The sequence below is a fragment of the Perognathus longimembris genome, chromosome 1, assembly GCF_023159225.1.
Source record: "Perognathus longimembris pacificus isolate PPM17 chromosome 1, ASM2315922v1, whole genome shotgun sequence".
Taxonomy (NCBI): Eukaryota; Metazoa; Chordata; class Mammalia; order Rodentia; family Heteromyidae; genus Perognathus; species Perognathus longimembris.
The window spans coordinates 155,166,840-155,181,099 of NC_063161.1; the positions used below are offsets into that span (position 1 = coordinate 155,166,840).

General features: G+C 49.8%; 1 protein-coding gene across 1 annotated transcript in view; it reads left to right on the forward strand.

Moving 5' to 3' along the window:
* Mvb12b (multivesicular body subunit 12B) overlaps window positions 1–14,260 on the forward strand; it is a 148,304-nt gene that overhangs the window by 39,359 nt on the left and 94,685 nt on the right. Inside the window, exons 3-4 of the mRNA XM_048343001.1 lie at window positions 7,516–7,623; window positions 12,376–12,472. Coding sequence (XP_048198958.1) covers window positions 7,516–7,623; window positions 12,376–12,472 — 205 coding nt within the window. The remainder of the gene's footprint in view (window positions 1–7,515; window positions 7,624–12,375; window positions 12,473–14,260) is intronic.

Below are 14,260 nucleotides of genomic sequence, written 5' to 3' on the forward strand. Positions count from 1 at the left end.
ATTACAGGCATGAACCACCAGCTCCCAGCTTTAAAAAAAGAAAATATCTTTAAGTAGTTGTACAAAGGGGTTTTAATTTAACAAGTCAGATTATAAGTTCAATCCATCCTGATCAATGTTAGCTCTTTCATCATTCTCCCTGCCACCCCCCCTCCATCTTTTCCAAATTTCAAGGCATTTGATGGCAATGTCGAATATACTTCACTCTAGTTCTTCTCTGTGCTTACCCTAGCAGTGACAGTGAGGTCCACTTCCCGCAGCCCCCTCAGTGCTGAGCACTGCCACTCCTTGCCCTGTCGAAAAATGTCTCTACTACACGGATAAAGAAAACGTCACCATGTGTTGTTCCCTTTGGAATTTAATAATTGCCCATGCCCACCAGTCCTTCATATTTGTTGGCTATTTGCAATGCTCTAGAAATCGCTGGTTTGATAGCCTTGTTCATTTTCCAACGGAACTGTTGTCTTTTCCTTGTCTTTTTTTTCTTTCTTTATTTATCTATATTCTCTCACAAACTTTTTGATAGGCTGCTTTTGCCCCACCTGACCGATCACAGGCATAATTCTGTATGCATCCACCATCCTAAGAGCAGAACCAGCATTGCATGAACACACTCAACTTTCTTAAACCAGGATCCTTGGTTCCTCAGTTTCTGCTTTGGACAGGAACCTCAGCTACTTCACAGACATTGCTGTATCAAGTGAGTCACGGACACTAATGGTTTATGGAGAATAAATGCTGCATGATTGAGCAGAAGTGAGTGGAGAAGTCTTAGCTAGAGAGCAGAGGAGAAGCCAGAGCATGGGACCCCCCTGAAGTGTTGACCTCCCCGCAAAATGCTTTCTCTTCCTGAGATGCGGTGGCTCAAATTCCCCTTGGTTTCTGTGAATATGTGTTCTTTATCTTCTCTTTTACCTGGGGCCATCTTGAGTTCTTTGTCTTGTAAGCAAAAGAATATGAAGATTGCAGACCTTACCTGAATATGAGAGACCTTTTTTTCCCCCTTGTCTGCTCTAGTTTCTTTATTTTATTTTTATTAATCAAATTTTATTGACAAGGTGTTGTGCAAAGGGGGTACAGTTACATAATAAGGTAGTGAGTACATTTCTTGTGATATCTGTTACACCCTCTTTTTTCTTTCCCTTCCCTGGTTCAGGTAGGCATATATACAATGTACCAAAATCATATACAGTAACCACGTGGATGAGAGACCTTTTAAAGCCACAGAACTATGTTAGACGTAGGTCTCACAAAATAACTGAGGCATTTGGGTATAAAAATTAGTATTAACTATAGCTTAGTCTGTTTTTGGTTACTATAGCAGGAAACCACAGACTGGATGAATTATAAACAACGAAAGTTTATTTGTCCCAGGCCCTGGAAGTGGGGAAATCCAAGATGCAGGAGTGACAGCTAGTGAAAACCTTCTTGCTATGTATTTACTTGACTGAAGGATTCACCTGGGAGAAAGCACAGGAGAGAGCACCTGGAGGCCAAACTTGTTTCCCCCCCCTGCCGCCACCCCTCCCTCCCCCCCCCCCCCCCCCCCCCCGCTTTCATGGGTCAGCTATCAGCGGCAGGCCATTCCTGAGGGCAGAGCTCTAGAGCCTAAGCACCTCTCCAAGGCCCCACCTCTTCCTACTGTAAGAGCAGAGCGCATTCCCACCTGCGGTCCTCTGTCCTCAGAGCAAGCTCTTAACGCCTCGTGCTTCCAAACAGAGCCTCAAGTGGCCCCTCAGTTGCAGCCTTCAGCACTGTGTTGATGCTGTGCTCGCAGTTCCCTCTGACTGAGGGGAAAGTCGGGGGAGCTGGGAGAGGGAATTTTCACTGTGGCTCTGAGTGGCTCTTCTCCATCAGGTGAGCACTTCTGGTATATTCCACATAGGCTTGCATGATGCCTGTCGGCAGTCCTAAGAGCATTTCCTGAAGGCTGGGCTCCTGAGTGTCCTGATGGTGACCAGGAGGTTGCACATAGGGAGTGGCTTGGACCAAATGTAATAACATTCTTAGTTTTTCATTTGTAAGTGGAATGAAGCTTGGGGAGTGAGCCGTACTTATGTCGTTGGTTGTTGGGATTCAGTGAAAAAGTGCATACGACTGACTTGCATGGGCCAGTGTCTAAGGCAGAGTGCAGCCCTGGGAGGCAGGTTCCTTAAGCTTGCAGAATTCTTTTATTTCACCTCCAAGCTCCTAAACAGCTGCAATGTCTGTAGGAAGGATCTATAGGAAGCCAGACCTACCACTCCCAGGCTGTCATTCCAGCTTCCTGTTTATGTGTCTGTCTGTCTGCTGTGTGTGTGTGTGTGTGTGTGTGTGTGTGTCTGTCTGTCTGTCTCTCTGACTGTGTGTGTCTGCCTGTCTGCCTGACTGCACAGACAGACAGACAGACAGACACACACTTTGTATCTGTGTGAGGTGGAGGCTCACGGTCTGAGGACGGTCTGAGTGTAAGCCCCATTGTCCAGGCTGCATCAATAGCCACCACCCTCCAGGGACTCCCTCCCCACCCCCCTCCCTGCAGCATTGTATAGCCCTCTTTGGGGCAACCAGAAGTTCTCTTGGTGGACACCAGAGGTAGGAATGAACCCAGCCACATGCTACCTTAGACATGATTGCCAGCTTTGGAACGCAGGAGGTACCACGTAGGTGTGAGCACACGCTGTGCCACTAAAGAAGTCCCTGATAGGGGCTGGGGATATAGCCTAGTGGCAAGAGTGCCTGCCTCGGATACACGAGGCCCTAGGTTCGATTCCCCAGCACCACATATACAGAAAACGGCCAGAAGCGGCGCTGTGGCTCAAGTGGCAGAGTGCTAGCCTTGAGCAGGAAGAAGCCAGGGACAGTGCTCAGGCCCTGAGTCCAAGGCCCAGGACTGGCCAAAAAAAAAAAAAAAAAAAGAAGTCCCTGATGCTAGAGACACGGGCAGTTTGTCTAAAGGAACCCTGAGCTCCACACCGTCTTCCATGATCGTCCATCCCGCGATCTGGCTTTCTACAATTGAAATGTGCTTTTATGTTCACCAAGTGATGGATGTATGCGCCGAAGGCGAATGAGAAATGACATGATCCCGGCCTGCTGTCCTCCTCTGTTCCCAGGAGCAGTTGCTTTCAACTTTGTGAGGTTTTCTTCCCTGATGCACCATCTCCATATGTTAGAATAATTCGACATACTGTTTATTTTGTGATTTACCTATCCACACATTTGTCCTCTTGTAACCTCCCTCCTCACAGACTTTGGGTACACTACTTGTGCCCTGTGGCTACAAGCTACAGAGACTGAGTACCTCTTTCTCCGTCAATGAACTCGGAGTGGATTTTCTTTCTTGGACAATGCATACTTATTTCATTTGCTCAGCTGTTCAGATACTTAAATTTTTTGTTTGTTTATAGTGTGTATGTACACACACATTTGTGTGTGTACCAGTTCTGGGGCTTGTACTCAGGGCCTGTGTGCTGTCCCTGAGCTTTTCCACTCAAGGCTAGTGCTCTACCACTTGAGCCACAACTCCTGACTTTTTGGTGGTTTATTGGAGAAGAGAGTCTCATGGACTTTCCTGCCCAAGCTGGCTTCAAACCACAATCCTCAGATTTCAGCCTCCTTGAGCAGCTAGGGTTACAGGCATGAAGTCACCAGTGCTTGGGCAATTGTTTTTCTTTTTTGCGTTTTTATTTTTATTTTATTTTTTGCCAGTTGTGGCTCTTGGACTCAGGGCCTGAGCACTGTCCCTGGCTTATTTTTGCTCAAGGCTAGCACTCTGCCACTTGAGCCACAGCGCCTCTTCTGGCCTTTTCTATATATGTGGTGCTGAGGAATTGAACCCAGGGCTTCATGTATACGAGGCAAGCACTCTTGCCCCTAGGCCATATTCCCAGCCCTTTCTTGAGTTTTTAAGCTTAGCTCTATATTTCCCCTCTCTCTTTCCCCACTCCCCCACGCCCCTTCTGGTACCTGAGCTTAAACTCAGGACCTCATTCTTGATCAGCTTGCTTGCTTGGCTGGTGGCCTGTCCCTTAAACCAAGCCTCCAGCCAGCTGTTTGCTCGTTATGTAGGAGATAGAATCCTACTGTTCTGCCTGGGATGACTTCAAACTGTGATTCCCCCAGTGTCACTCTCCTGAGTAGCTAGACTGCAGACATGAGCCACCAGCCACTCGGCTCTCACTTTTTTGGTTTCTGATCTCTTTATATTATCTTCACCGTGTTCCTAAGGACTGTCACAGTGTTTGTTCTTGTTTGTCGGGTATAGAAAACCGACTCCTCCCTGGAGGGTTTTGATTATAGGCTAGATTGTTCTTTTAGCTGTCTTGATTTCTTCCTATTAGTTATGCTACTTCCACTTCCCTGCTTTGTATTTGGGGTACTTTGTTCATATCTGTGACTTTTCCCCAGAGCCTAGTGGTCCTTTGTTGTCAGTGGATATTTAGGTGTAATTCACTGGCTGAGGGAGCTGGAGCTGAGGGAGAGAGGGTGGCCTGTTCCCTGGGGGCTACACCCAGGACATACATACAACGCCTATGAGAAGTCACCTCTGCAATGCTTCTGCTTCTCCAAACTGGGCCTTCAGCATCTAGAATTAGAGGGTCACCTGAAGCAAGAAAGAGGTGCTGGGGCACCACTCAGTATCCACAGCTAAGTCCCTGTCTGCAGTTCAGAGTCACGCCCCTTCCCCCTCCCACTTCTTCCCCTCTGGGCTGGGGTTCAGGAGTCTTGAGCCTTGCTGTACCCTCCCCCCCTGCCCCCCCCCCCGCCCTCCCTGCCACTGGGAGTCCAGCTGCTTTCTTATGGACATAGTTCCTGTCACCCACTGCCACCCTAAGCTCACCCCCCACCCTCCAGTGGCACCTGGCTGGGGCGTGGGCTCAGCACTTGTCCTCGCTGACAGGCCCTTAGACCACAGCATGGGCTGCATCTCGTCTGTGTGTGGTTTCCCTCTTGCTCTTAACTTTAGCTCGTTGCTGGTTTCTTTGTTTGTCGTTTTAGATGATGATTGGCAGGGAAGAAAGAGATCTGTTGGGCCCTGGTTATTGGGCCACCTCCTGCTCTAACTCCAGTGGCTTCTGCATCCTGGGAAGAAAGGCTAGAGAGAGAGGGCAGTCAGGAGAGTGAGTGTGTGCGTGCGTCATGTGCGTGCGCATGTCCGTGCCAGGGTCTGGATGGCCTGTGGTCACCAGCAGTGTTGTGGGGAATGGACACGATGACTGGAAGAGCAGTGGCCTTGGGGTTGAGGGTGCATGGCCCACAGTATGGTGGCTGGCGAGGGAGGGAGGGCCGGCGTCTGGATGAAAGCGATCCTGTGGGCTCAGTCCTGGAAGCTTCACCTCCCGTGTCACCTGGGTGGCCAGCAGGGTGGGCAGCTTTTGCCCACTTCACTCTGGCTTGTTCATTCGTTCCTGTAGCAAATTGTCCTGAGGCCATGTGTGTCAGGGACCACGCTGGGTATGGTTGGTAAGCTGTCAAACACAACAGGCATCACCTAGTCCCGGAGAAAGCCACAGTCTCCAGGTCACACCGTGTTGCAGGTGTGTTTGGAAGACTGGATTTGGGCCCAGAGATGGGGAGGGAATCTCAGGGGAGCAGAGGTCAGAACCAGACCCCACTTGACAATGGAGGGCTTCATGAATCCTAATGTTTGTGACATCACGTTAACGAACTGGTTAGCTCAGTGGTTGGGCCCTTGCCTGGCAGGTGTGAGGCCCTGGGCTCCATCGCTAGCACTTTGAAGAAAAATGACAAAACCAAGACCTGGTTATAGTCTGTCCTCACTTGGGATCTTAGGGCTGCCTTTGCCAGCACTTCCCTGTGAGTGTTCACACCCACGGTGGACGCCCTTCACTGGCCGCTTCTCCTCTCTCCCCGCAGTGCCCGAGGAGGGCAGTGTGTCCATGTTACCCACAGCAGAGGACTTGCCAAACGAAGCCATTGGCTTTCGAGGTCAAACCCACGAGTTCCACGCTGCTAGACCGTGGTCCTCCCCATTCCCTCCTCCCTCGGCCTTTCTGGTTCTGGACCCCAAAGGTCATGGGGACCCCTCTTCTCACTGTGACATTCGTTGTGTAGATCATTAGCTCCTCCAGCTTAGCGGGAGGAAGAAGGTACAGGTTCTGTAAATTACTGGTTCGGGAAGCCGCCTCTGGGGCTATTCCTCTGCAATAGGGAGGACGCCACACACAAGCCCGGAACGCAGAGTACGGAGCCGTCATGGGGACAAACACTGATGGGGCTGATCTTTGCCACATCATGGGGACAGGAGGTGACCGAAACAGTCATGCTCAGAGCATTCTAGTTCTCCTAGTTCTATTTCTCTCTAGTCCATTCTAGTTCTCCTTCGGTGTTCAGGACAAATAGTTTGCCCCTTGGTGTAAAAACCTTCCATTTTCCCATCTTGGTGTTTGCTAAGTGTCCTCTTACCTTGTGAGACTGTGGCTGGGGTGGCCTCCAGGCGTGTCGGGGTGAGGGGGGGCCTTTCCCTACCCCCTGTGCTGCTCAGAAGGGTGTACTGCATGCAGCATGGGGTTAGTTTGCACTGGTAGGCTCCATCAAGGCAGTTTGTATAGAGAAAGGAGATCTCTTAACAGTTTGCCAGAATGTCTGGGAGCTCATCAGAACAAGGATGGGATCTCCATGCAAACCAGAAAAGCACAGTCAAAAGCAGCCAGGAGGCCATGGCTTCAAGGCCCGTTTGGATGGATCTGGAAAGATGGTGCCGTTTTCTGGGTCTTTCAATGCGCCCATGTGGTTCTGGTGGCACGGAGGCTCCCCCAGTGTCACAGGGACTGAGCCCTCGCCATCTAGTGACAGCAGCTGGGGAGAGGGAAGGAGGACACAGCCCTGTGCTTCCCCCGGCACAAATACCCTGCACCCCGGACCAATAATGCACAGAAAAAAAGCTGCCTTTGCCCTTGAACGCTTCCCAGAAAACAGCTTCCCAGTGAGACTAGAAACAGGGAACTAACCGAGTCTGTCGTGATGTAGTTGCTGACCTTGAATTCCCCCTTAAGGCCTTGTACCAGGAGGATGCAGCATGGAAGCGGCTTTTCTGGCCCACTCCCCCCACTCCCCCACCCCCTACCAGGCAGGAGGTCCTGCCAGCCCCACCACAGGGGTGCCCCTCTCAGGTGCATTTCACACCCCATTGGGCCTTTTTCTGCATCTCATGCCATCCCCTCTGCCCCACCCCCCCACCCCCGAGTGCTTGTTAATGAGCATCCTAATGTGCTGACTTCCTAGTCCCTTCTTGGTCCATTACAACAAAAGTTGCTCTTTTCCTCATTAGGACCACTTTTGTCAGGGTGTCTTTAATCAATGGCTTCCCCTGGGACCATATTTTTAGAAGTTGTATTTTTCACACTCTCCCTTTTCCCCTTTTGGAAGCTCTCTTCCATGTGCCTGGTGAAACAAGCTAATGAGATGCCAGGAGAGTTCGGGCCGGTGTTAATTGGACCAGGTATGGAAGCAGCACTTGCGCACACCTTCAGTCTTGCCTTACCTGCGACTCTCTTCTCTCTCCCTGCGCAGGTGGCACAGACGGCAGATGGCGTGGATGCTGACCTCTGGAAGGACGGCTTATTCAAGTCCAAGGTTACCAGATACCTGTGTTTCACAAGATCATTTTCCAAAGAAAATGTAAGTCTAGTGGTGATTTCTGTTTGCTGAGTATGCAGGAGTGATTCATACTTCAGCTTGGAAATTTCATCTCTTTTTTTTGTTGTTGTTGTGGTGGTGGTGGTGGTTTATTTTCATTGCCATATTAATTTATTTGTGGTTTTAGGGAACTGGGTAGCATCGGCAGCCAGCGCTGTGCCCCATTTATTAACAGAGTTATTAACCACGTACCCAAGTGTACAGTGAATTCCATTAAAATGTCTTCTCCAAAGGAAATCAGGAAATTTCTCTCCCAGCTCTCATTTACCTACTTTTTTCCTTGCCAGGCAGCAAGCAATGAATCACTGGCAGTATGGATGGAGAGTAGCCACTGAACCTGGCTTAATGCTGGCCAGCCAGTGACAGCCATGTTCTCGGGAGGGCCCTAAAGGCCACTCCTGGCTTCTACACCCAGCCCCAGACATGGCCCTATTTCCAGAGGGCTTTTCCCTTTTCTCTGAGTCTCTCTGGGACATAGGTCCTGCTATTATTTTTCTAGGTAGGTATCTACATGTGCAGCTTATTCTGGATTTTAATACTTGGGCCCATAAACGTACATACTAAGACTTTCCCAATATAGCATTTTAATGAATGGCTTAGCAAAAGAGGAAGGGAATTCCTTGCCCTGATGAGGGGGCCCCGGGCACCTATAAATGGGCCTCCGGGGTCGTCCTCTTTCCACACACGTATACACCAAGATCCAGAAGTATATGGCTTGTCCACCATCACCTGTTTTCCCTGGCCCCAAATAGGGAGTATTCAAAACTTCCATTTATTTTTTTGAAGTTGGGAGAGGGAGTGGACATCTTATTTTTGGCCTAAATGTGTTCTTGTCACCTTCTAATGCAAATACTTTTTTTTTTTAAGCTACTTTGTTTTTGTACATTTAACTGTAAGAAGTAATATTGGTTTATGATTCATAAGATTCACCAAAACCAGAGCAACTTGAAACCTTCTTGTTCAGAAGCATGAAGGAAGAAGTCTTTCTGACACGGCCCCCCCACCCAGATGTGGCCAGCTGGGGCTCTGTGTTCTGGCTCGCAGCCCCTTCCTGCCCTGTTCCTCTTGATCATTGGTTCTCTTCTCTGTTAGAGTGATTCTTAATATGTCAGGACATTGATTTTTTTCCCCTGATTGGAAGAGCAGTGTATTTGCTTGTGACAGAGGAGGAGAAGGTGCCCGCACCAGGCACAGGGAGCGTTTTTACTGCAGGGATTTGAATGTTTTTAAATATTGGGAACATGGCACCAAGCACGTACGGTGCACCTGTGCAGGTCCCCCGGCTCCCTGTGGCCCTAGGAGACGCCACAGAGGAAGCCTGACGGTGGCATCGCCCTCCCAGACGTGGGCTCATGAGGGTATCCATAGGTCCTATCACCCATTCTTTGTATTGTAGCCCCCCACAGGGCCCTATCAGCATTGCTGTCCCTGGGGCTCACCCACTCTTTCTTGGAAACCATTTTTTGTTTTGAATTCCTGTCACCTCTGTGTTGTTACTGGCCACCACCACTTCCTATGGAGGGTTTGACAGATACCTGTCGATTTGACAAATACCCCTCTTCCCTAAGCCTTTTCCGCCCTGACCACAGAGGCTTCGGTCCATGGCTGCAGAGGACAGCCATGACCTCTGTGGCCAGTCCTGGTTCTATTGTTTTTGGTGTTCTGTTTGTTACATTCCCTCCACTGGCTGTAGGATAAGAAGCCCACACTCCCTGGGGGGTGGGAGGGGTGTCAGTGACAAGTCCAGCCGACAGAGATGTCACCAGGGCTTGTTAGTTTTGTGTGTCCTGGGTAAACACATTCTAGAGAGCACATTGATTTGTTGACCATCCACAGCTGAGTATTGGGGGTGCCAAGGGGTATCAGGAAGGAGAAGAACAGTGGGAGAAGCCCCTACCTACTAGGCTTTGATACAGTGTGGAGACTGGGGTTGTTCTATTTTGGGGAACAGAATAATTGAGATCGAGATGGTCAGGTCAAGGGATGAACTTGATTTAGAATTGAATCTGGGGGGTTGGCAAGGGCCCCATCTCCGGCCCAGGAGCAGCGGGGCAGGAACCAGGGGTATCTTAACCGGTTGCATTCGGTCGGTCCCAGCCCTTGCCGTTGGAACCAGAGCTTTGTAGAGCATAATTTTTCCAGCAGTGCCGGCAGGTGGGGGGGACCTCAAGGCTGGGCATATTCTTAATTAGGCGACTTGAGACTCCCAGTGTAGGAGTTTGGGGAGCCTCCTTTGGAACCTAAATTCCTTTTTCCCAATAATGCTATTAATATAGAAACCCGGCTTCGGAGTGACATTGCTTCCTGGGGAAGGATGGAGATTAATTGCACTTTTCATGCCCTGTACTTTCTGCATTACCTGTAATAATAATGTACATAGATTAGGTAGGGAGGATATTAAACAGAAGGATTTATGAACATTTGAATATTAAGTTGGTTATCTGTGGCTACCTTAAATGCAAGGTTGTCAAAAATAATTACAGTATACTAGCAAATACTGGCTACCAGAGACAATATAAATACACTGAGTCAGTGTGTATTGGGCTTTTGGCATGAATCATGTGCTCAACAAGGATTGGGAATACGTTCTTCATATTTATGAGGAGGAAATGAAAGGGAGCCCGGATGGGGGAGGGGAGAGGAACAAGCGAAATTAATGGTGTCGCAGCCCAACTATATTAAACCCCCGCATAGCGGCAGCCCGGAGGACGAGGGCCTCACTTGGGCTGCAGGAAGCTTCACCCATGCAGCCTCCCGTTTGGTAGACGCAGGAGGATTTTCTGGTGTTCATCTGAATGGTGGCACCCCCCTCCCCCCCATGCTCTGGTCACTAAGTGGTTAGTAGTTGACTTCTGTAAAACCCAACTTGTCGAGTCGAAGACGTTGGAGGGGATATTGATGAATACCCATCCATCTCCAGGGCAGCAAAACATGCCCAGTTGTTAATTTCTCAATGCAGAAAGCAGTGATGACATGGAAAAGCAACTGCCAGGGGGGAGAAATTATGATAGATTAGATCAGGCGATTCTGAAAGCAGCTGATGTGTGTGAGTTGGGTGAGCGGTCAGAGATTTATTCCACTTGTAGGGAGGGTGTCACGTCCCACTAACAGTGTACATTGTCTTCCGAGGATCCCCCCCGCCACACACCCCTGCCATCTGGGATGTAATGACACTAAATTGTTGGCTGATATAATACTCTGAGAGGGAGGAATGGATTCGTGATGGCAGGCCAGGAACTTACCCATCACAGGCTACATTTGCCATCTTGACCTTCATATTGCTGTGTGAGGAATTCATTTCCTTTGTGTACTTTTGGTTCGTAATGTATTTCTTAAACAGACTTTCAGAATTTATTATGATATGGCTTAGATTTTGTGATATGCCACCTAAAGCAAATCTGATTTGATTTCTGACTCTCAGTTGAAACATGTGCCCCCACACATTAATGGGCTCAGCAAATAATTATCAAGCATCTGTGGTGGGACGAGCACTATGCTAGGCTTGAGTTTGAGGTGGAAGCAGAGGCCATTTTGGTTCCCACAGCACTTAAGCTCTAGTGGGAAGATCTAAACGGACACAAAGTTAGCAAACAAACAAAAAACCGAGTATGGGGGTGGGTGGGATGGCTTAGTTTAGTTGGCAGGAATTTCCTGATGGCTTTCAGAGACATTGGTGCTGTATGAGGACAGAGCGAGGCCTTGGCTGCCCGGGCAGGGAGATGGAGATGGAAACGTTTTTCCCTAAGCAAGACAAGAAGAAAGGCCTACAAGGGTTGTGGTCAAAGGCAGAGCATGGGCTGACTGGCTGGAAGGCTGTCCAGGGCACAGACAAGCCAAAGGAGAGCCAGTCGTGCTGGGCTCTGGGGGCTGCAGTACTCCTGGAGAATGGGAGTATGGAGTGTGTTGCTTAGTATCCTAACGGAGAGATTTGGGATGAGAACCCATCATTCTTCCCTTAACTGGCTCTGACTAGGCTGCAAATGGCCCTGAAGATGTTACTGAAATCTCTGTGGTGGCCCTATGTATTTAAGTTGCAGGACAAATTTCTTTAGGGCTGTTTCTAAATGTGAAATGCAGGCTGCAAGTGCCGGCGTGTTCACAAAGAATTCTCTCTTGCAGTTACAGAATGGGGCACTAGTCTTCAAAAGATGTTTTTTATACCCGTTACGTACACTGCGCACTGTGGACCCCACGTCCCACCACTAAACGGAAGCTGTAAGAGGCCCTTTGTGCGTGTCATTCCAGAAGACGTGGAGGCAGCAGGGCATTCTCTCTGTTAGTTTATGATTCTTGGGATTTTTGCAGAAAGTAGCTAATAACCAAAGCGTGTGTCTGCGTGCAGCGGATGATCACTTAGGATGGCTCCCCTCCTGGTCCGATAGCTGCTCTTCCCCAACCTCCTGGCCCGGGGCTGGGCGGCTGTGGGTCCAGGGGCTGGCTGCCCCGCTGCCCTCTGCTGGGTTCTGGCCATAGTGTTTTCTGGGTCATCCATCCAGCTCGCCAGAGCCAAGTCTGAGAAGGTGGCCTTGAGGTTCTGAGCGTGAAACTCCTTCCTGGGGCCACTGGAGTCCCCATGTAACCAGGAGGGAACATTAAGTGTCACCTACTCTAATTAATCTGCTGTCGTAAAACCGAGTGAGTCATTGTGTTAAATATGCGCCTTAAAGCCAACATGGCCAACCTACCATAGGCAGGTTCAGATTAATCGTCTGTATCTCTTTTCTTCTTCCCAAGAGTCATTTGGGGAATGTGCTAGTGGACATGAAGCTCATTGACATCAAGGACACGCTGCCCGTGGGCTTCATCCCGATCCAAGAGACGGTGGACACACGTGAGTCACCCCTAGGTGCTGCTAGCCTTCTTCCCCACCAGGAGGATTGGGGATGATTTTTCTTGGGAAAGTGTTAGGAGACCTCACTGTGTGCCAGGAATAGAGCCTGCTGCTCGCAACGCCTGTCTGCCTGGGCTCTCAGAGGCTTCTACAGAGTGTTCCTGGTGGCGTGAGCACACTCAGGATTGGAGCCAGGAATCTGGGGATAGCCTGCGTCTGTAGTCTGTGCTCTGATACTCCTGAAGCCAAATACCACATGAGACCCAGAAGCCAAAGGAGAGAAATCAAAAGATGCTTGGGTACCAGAAGGGCAATAATGTGTCCATTTTGGTCTCATACAGCAAACCAGAAACAAAGTCAGAAAAACTGCAAGTTAGAGCACACAGGACTTGAATTTGACTACATCTTTTGACCACTGAGCCATGCTGGGCAGAAGTAAACTCTACTGAAGCAGAAGCTACCTCAGGGCTCGGAGCCCTGGACCGGGAGCATTGGGAGCCGAGTGTAATGATTTTGGTCCTGCTGTTCCTGTCCTGTCCTTTTTTTTTTTTTTTTTTTTTGGCCAGTCCTGGGTCTTGGACTCAGGGCCTGAGCACTGTCCCTGGCTTCTTCCCGCTCAAGGCTAGCACTCTACCACCTGAGCCACAGCGCCCCTTCTGGCCGTTTTCCATATATGTGGTGCTGGGGAATCGAACCGAGAGCTTCATGTGTAGGAAGCAAGCACTCTTGCCACTAGGCCATATTCCCAGCCCCCTGTCCTGTTCTAATGGTGAAACTATGCCAGGAAACTTCTGGATATTTGGACTTCTTCGCTTTGCTGTAATTCACTTAGCGTGCTTACTTTCGATTCTGTGTTAGCACCTTAGGAGTTTGCACAGCAGTTAAGCAGGAAAATCTTCCTTCTGTGGCATGAGTCATTTGGGCAGCTCTGCGCCTCCTAATTCATTATGCTCATGTTCTTCTTGCAGTCAGCCCACTCTGGGCTCACTGTCAGTTTTCCATTTTCCTGCTGGCATTTCCCACAGAACAGTTTCCATATCGGTACAGACGCCACCATCACTCTGTTACTTGGATGTGGCAGGCAGAGCCTGGTGCGCCTCCTCTGCTGCCTTCCAGCGCACCGGGCCTCGCCCGAGTTACAGAAGGATGGAGGGCAGCGAGCAGATGCGGACAAATCCCCTCACCTTTCCTGGCCTCGGTTTCCTCATCTGCCAAGTGGAGGGGCCCTTCCCGCCTCAGCATGTGGCTTGCAGTTTGCATCCTAGCTGCTGCTTTGTTTTCCTCAGCCCTTGCTACCTCTCTCTCTCTCTCTCTCTCTCTCTCTCTCTCTCTCTCTCTCTCTCTCTCTCTCTCTCTCTCTCTCTCTCTCGGACGTGGGCCATGTCCTCCTGGCATCACCTGGGCTACCTGCCCAGCGTAGAGCCTTCAGCAGTACATGGCCTCTGGAGACCCCTGCTTTACTCCCCCTCTGCTACCAGTGGACCCCCAGAAATCTCCCGTTCTGCTGATGATGCGGGCTTGTGCCTGATTCCCACCTCCCAGCATAGGTTTCCACACTCTTACTCAGTTGTCCTAGTTTACTTGTATTTAATTTTTATTCCATGACTCCCTAGCAAGGTTAGGCCTTTACACCGGTGGATTTTACTTCTTCGTATGTGTGTTATCTGCTTCTGGACTAAAACTGCTCATTCATTTCTGGCCCCTGCTCCCAGGCCTTTCACAGTGGTGGGCATGGCGTGGCTGGTGGTTTTGAATAGTGAATGGACCCCGCTGTCTGCATTGGTCGGC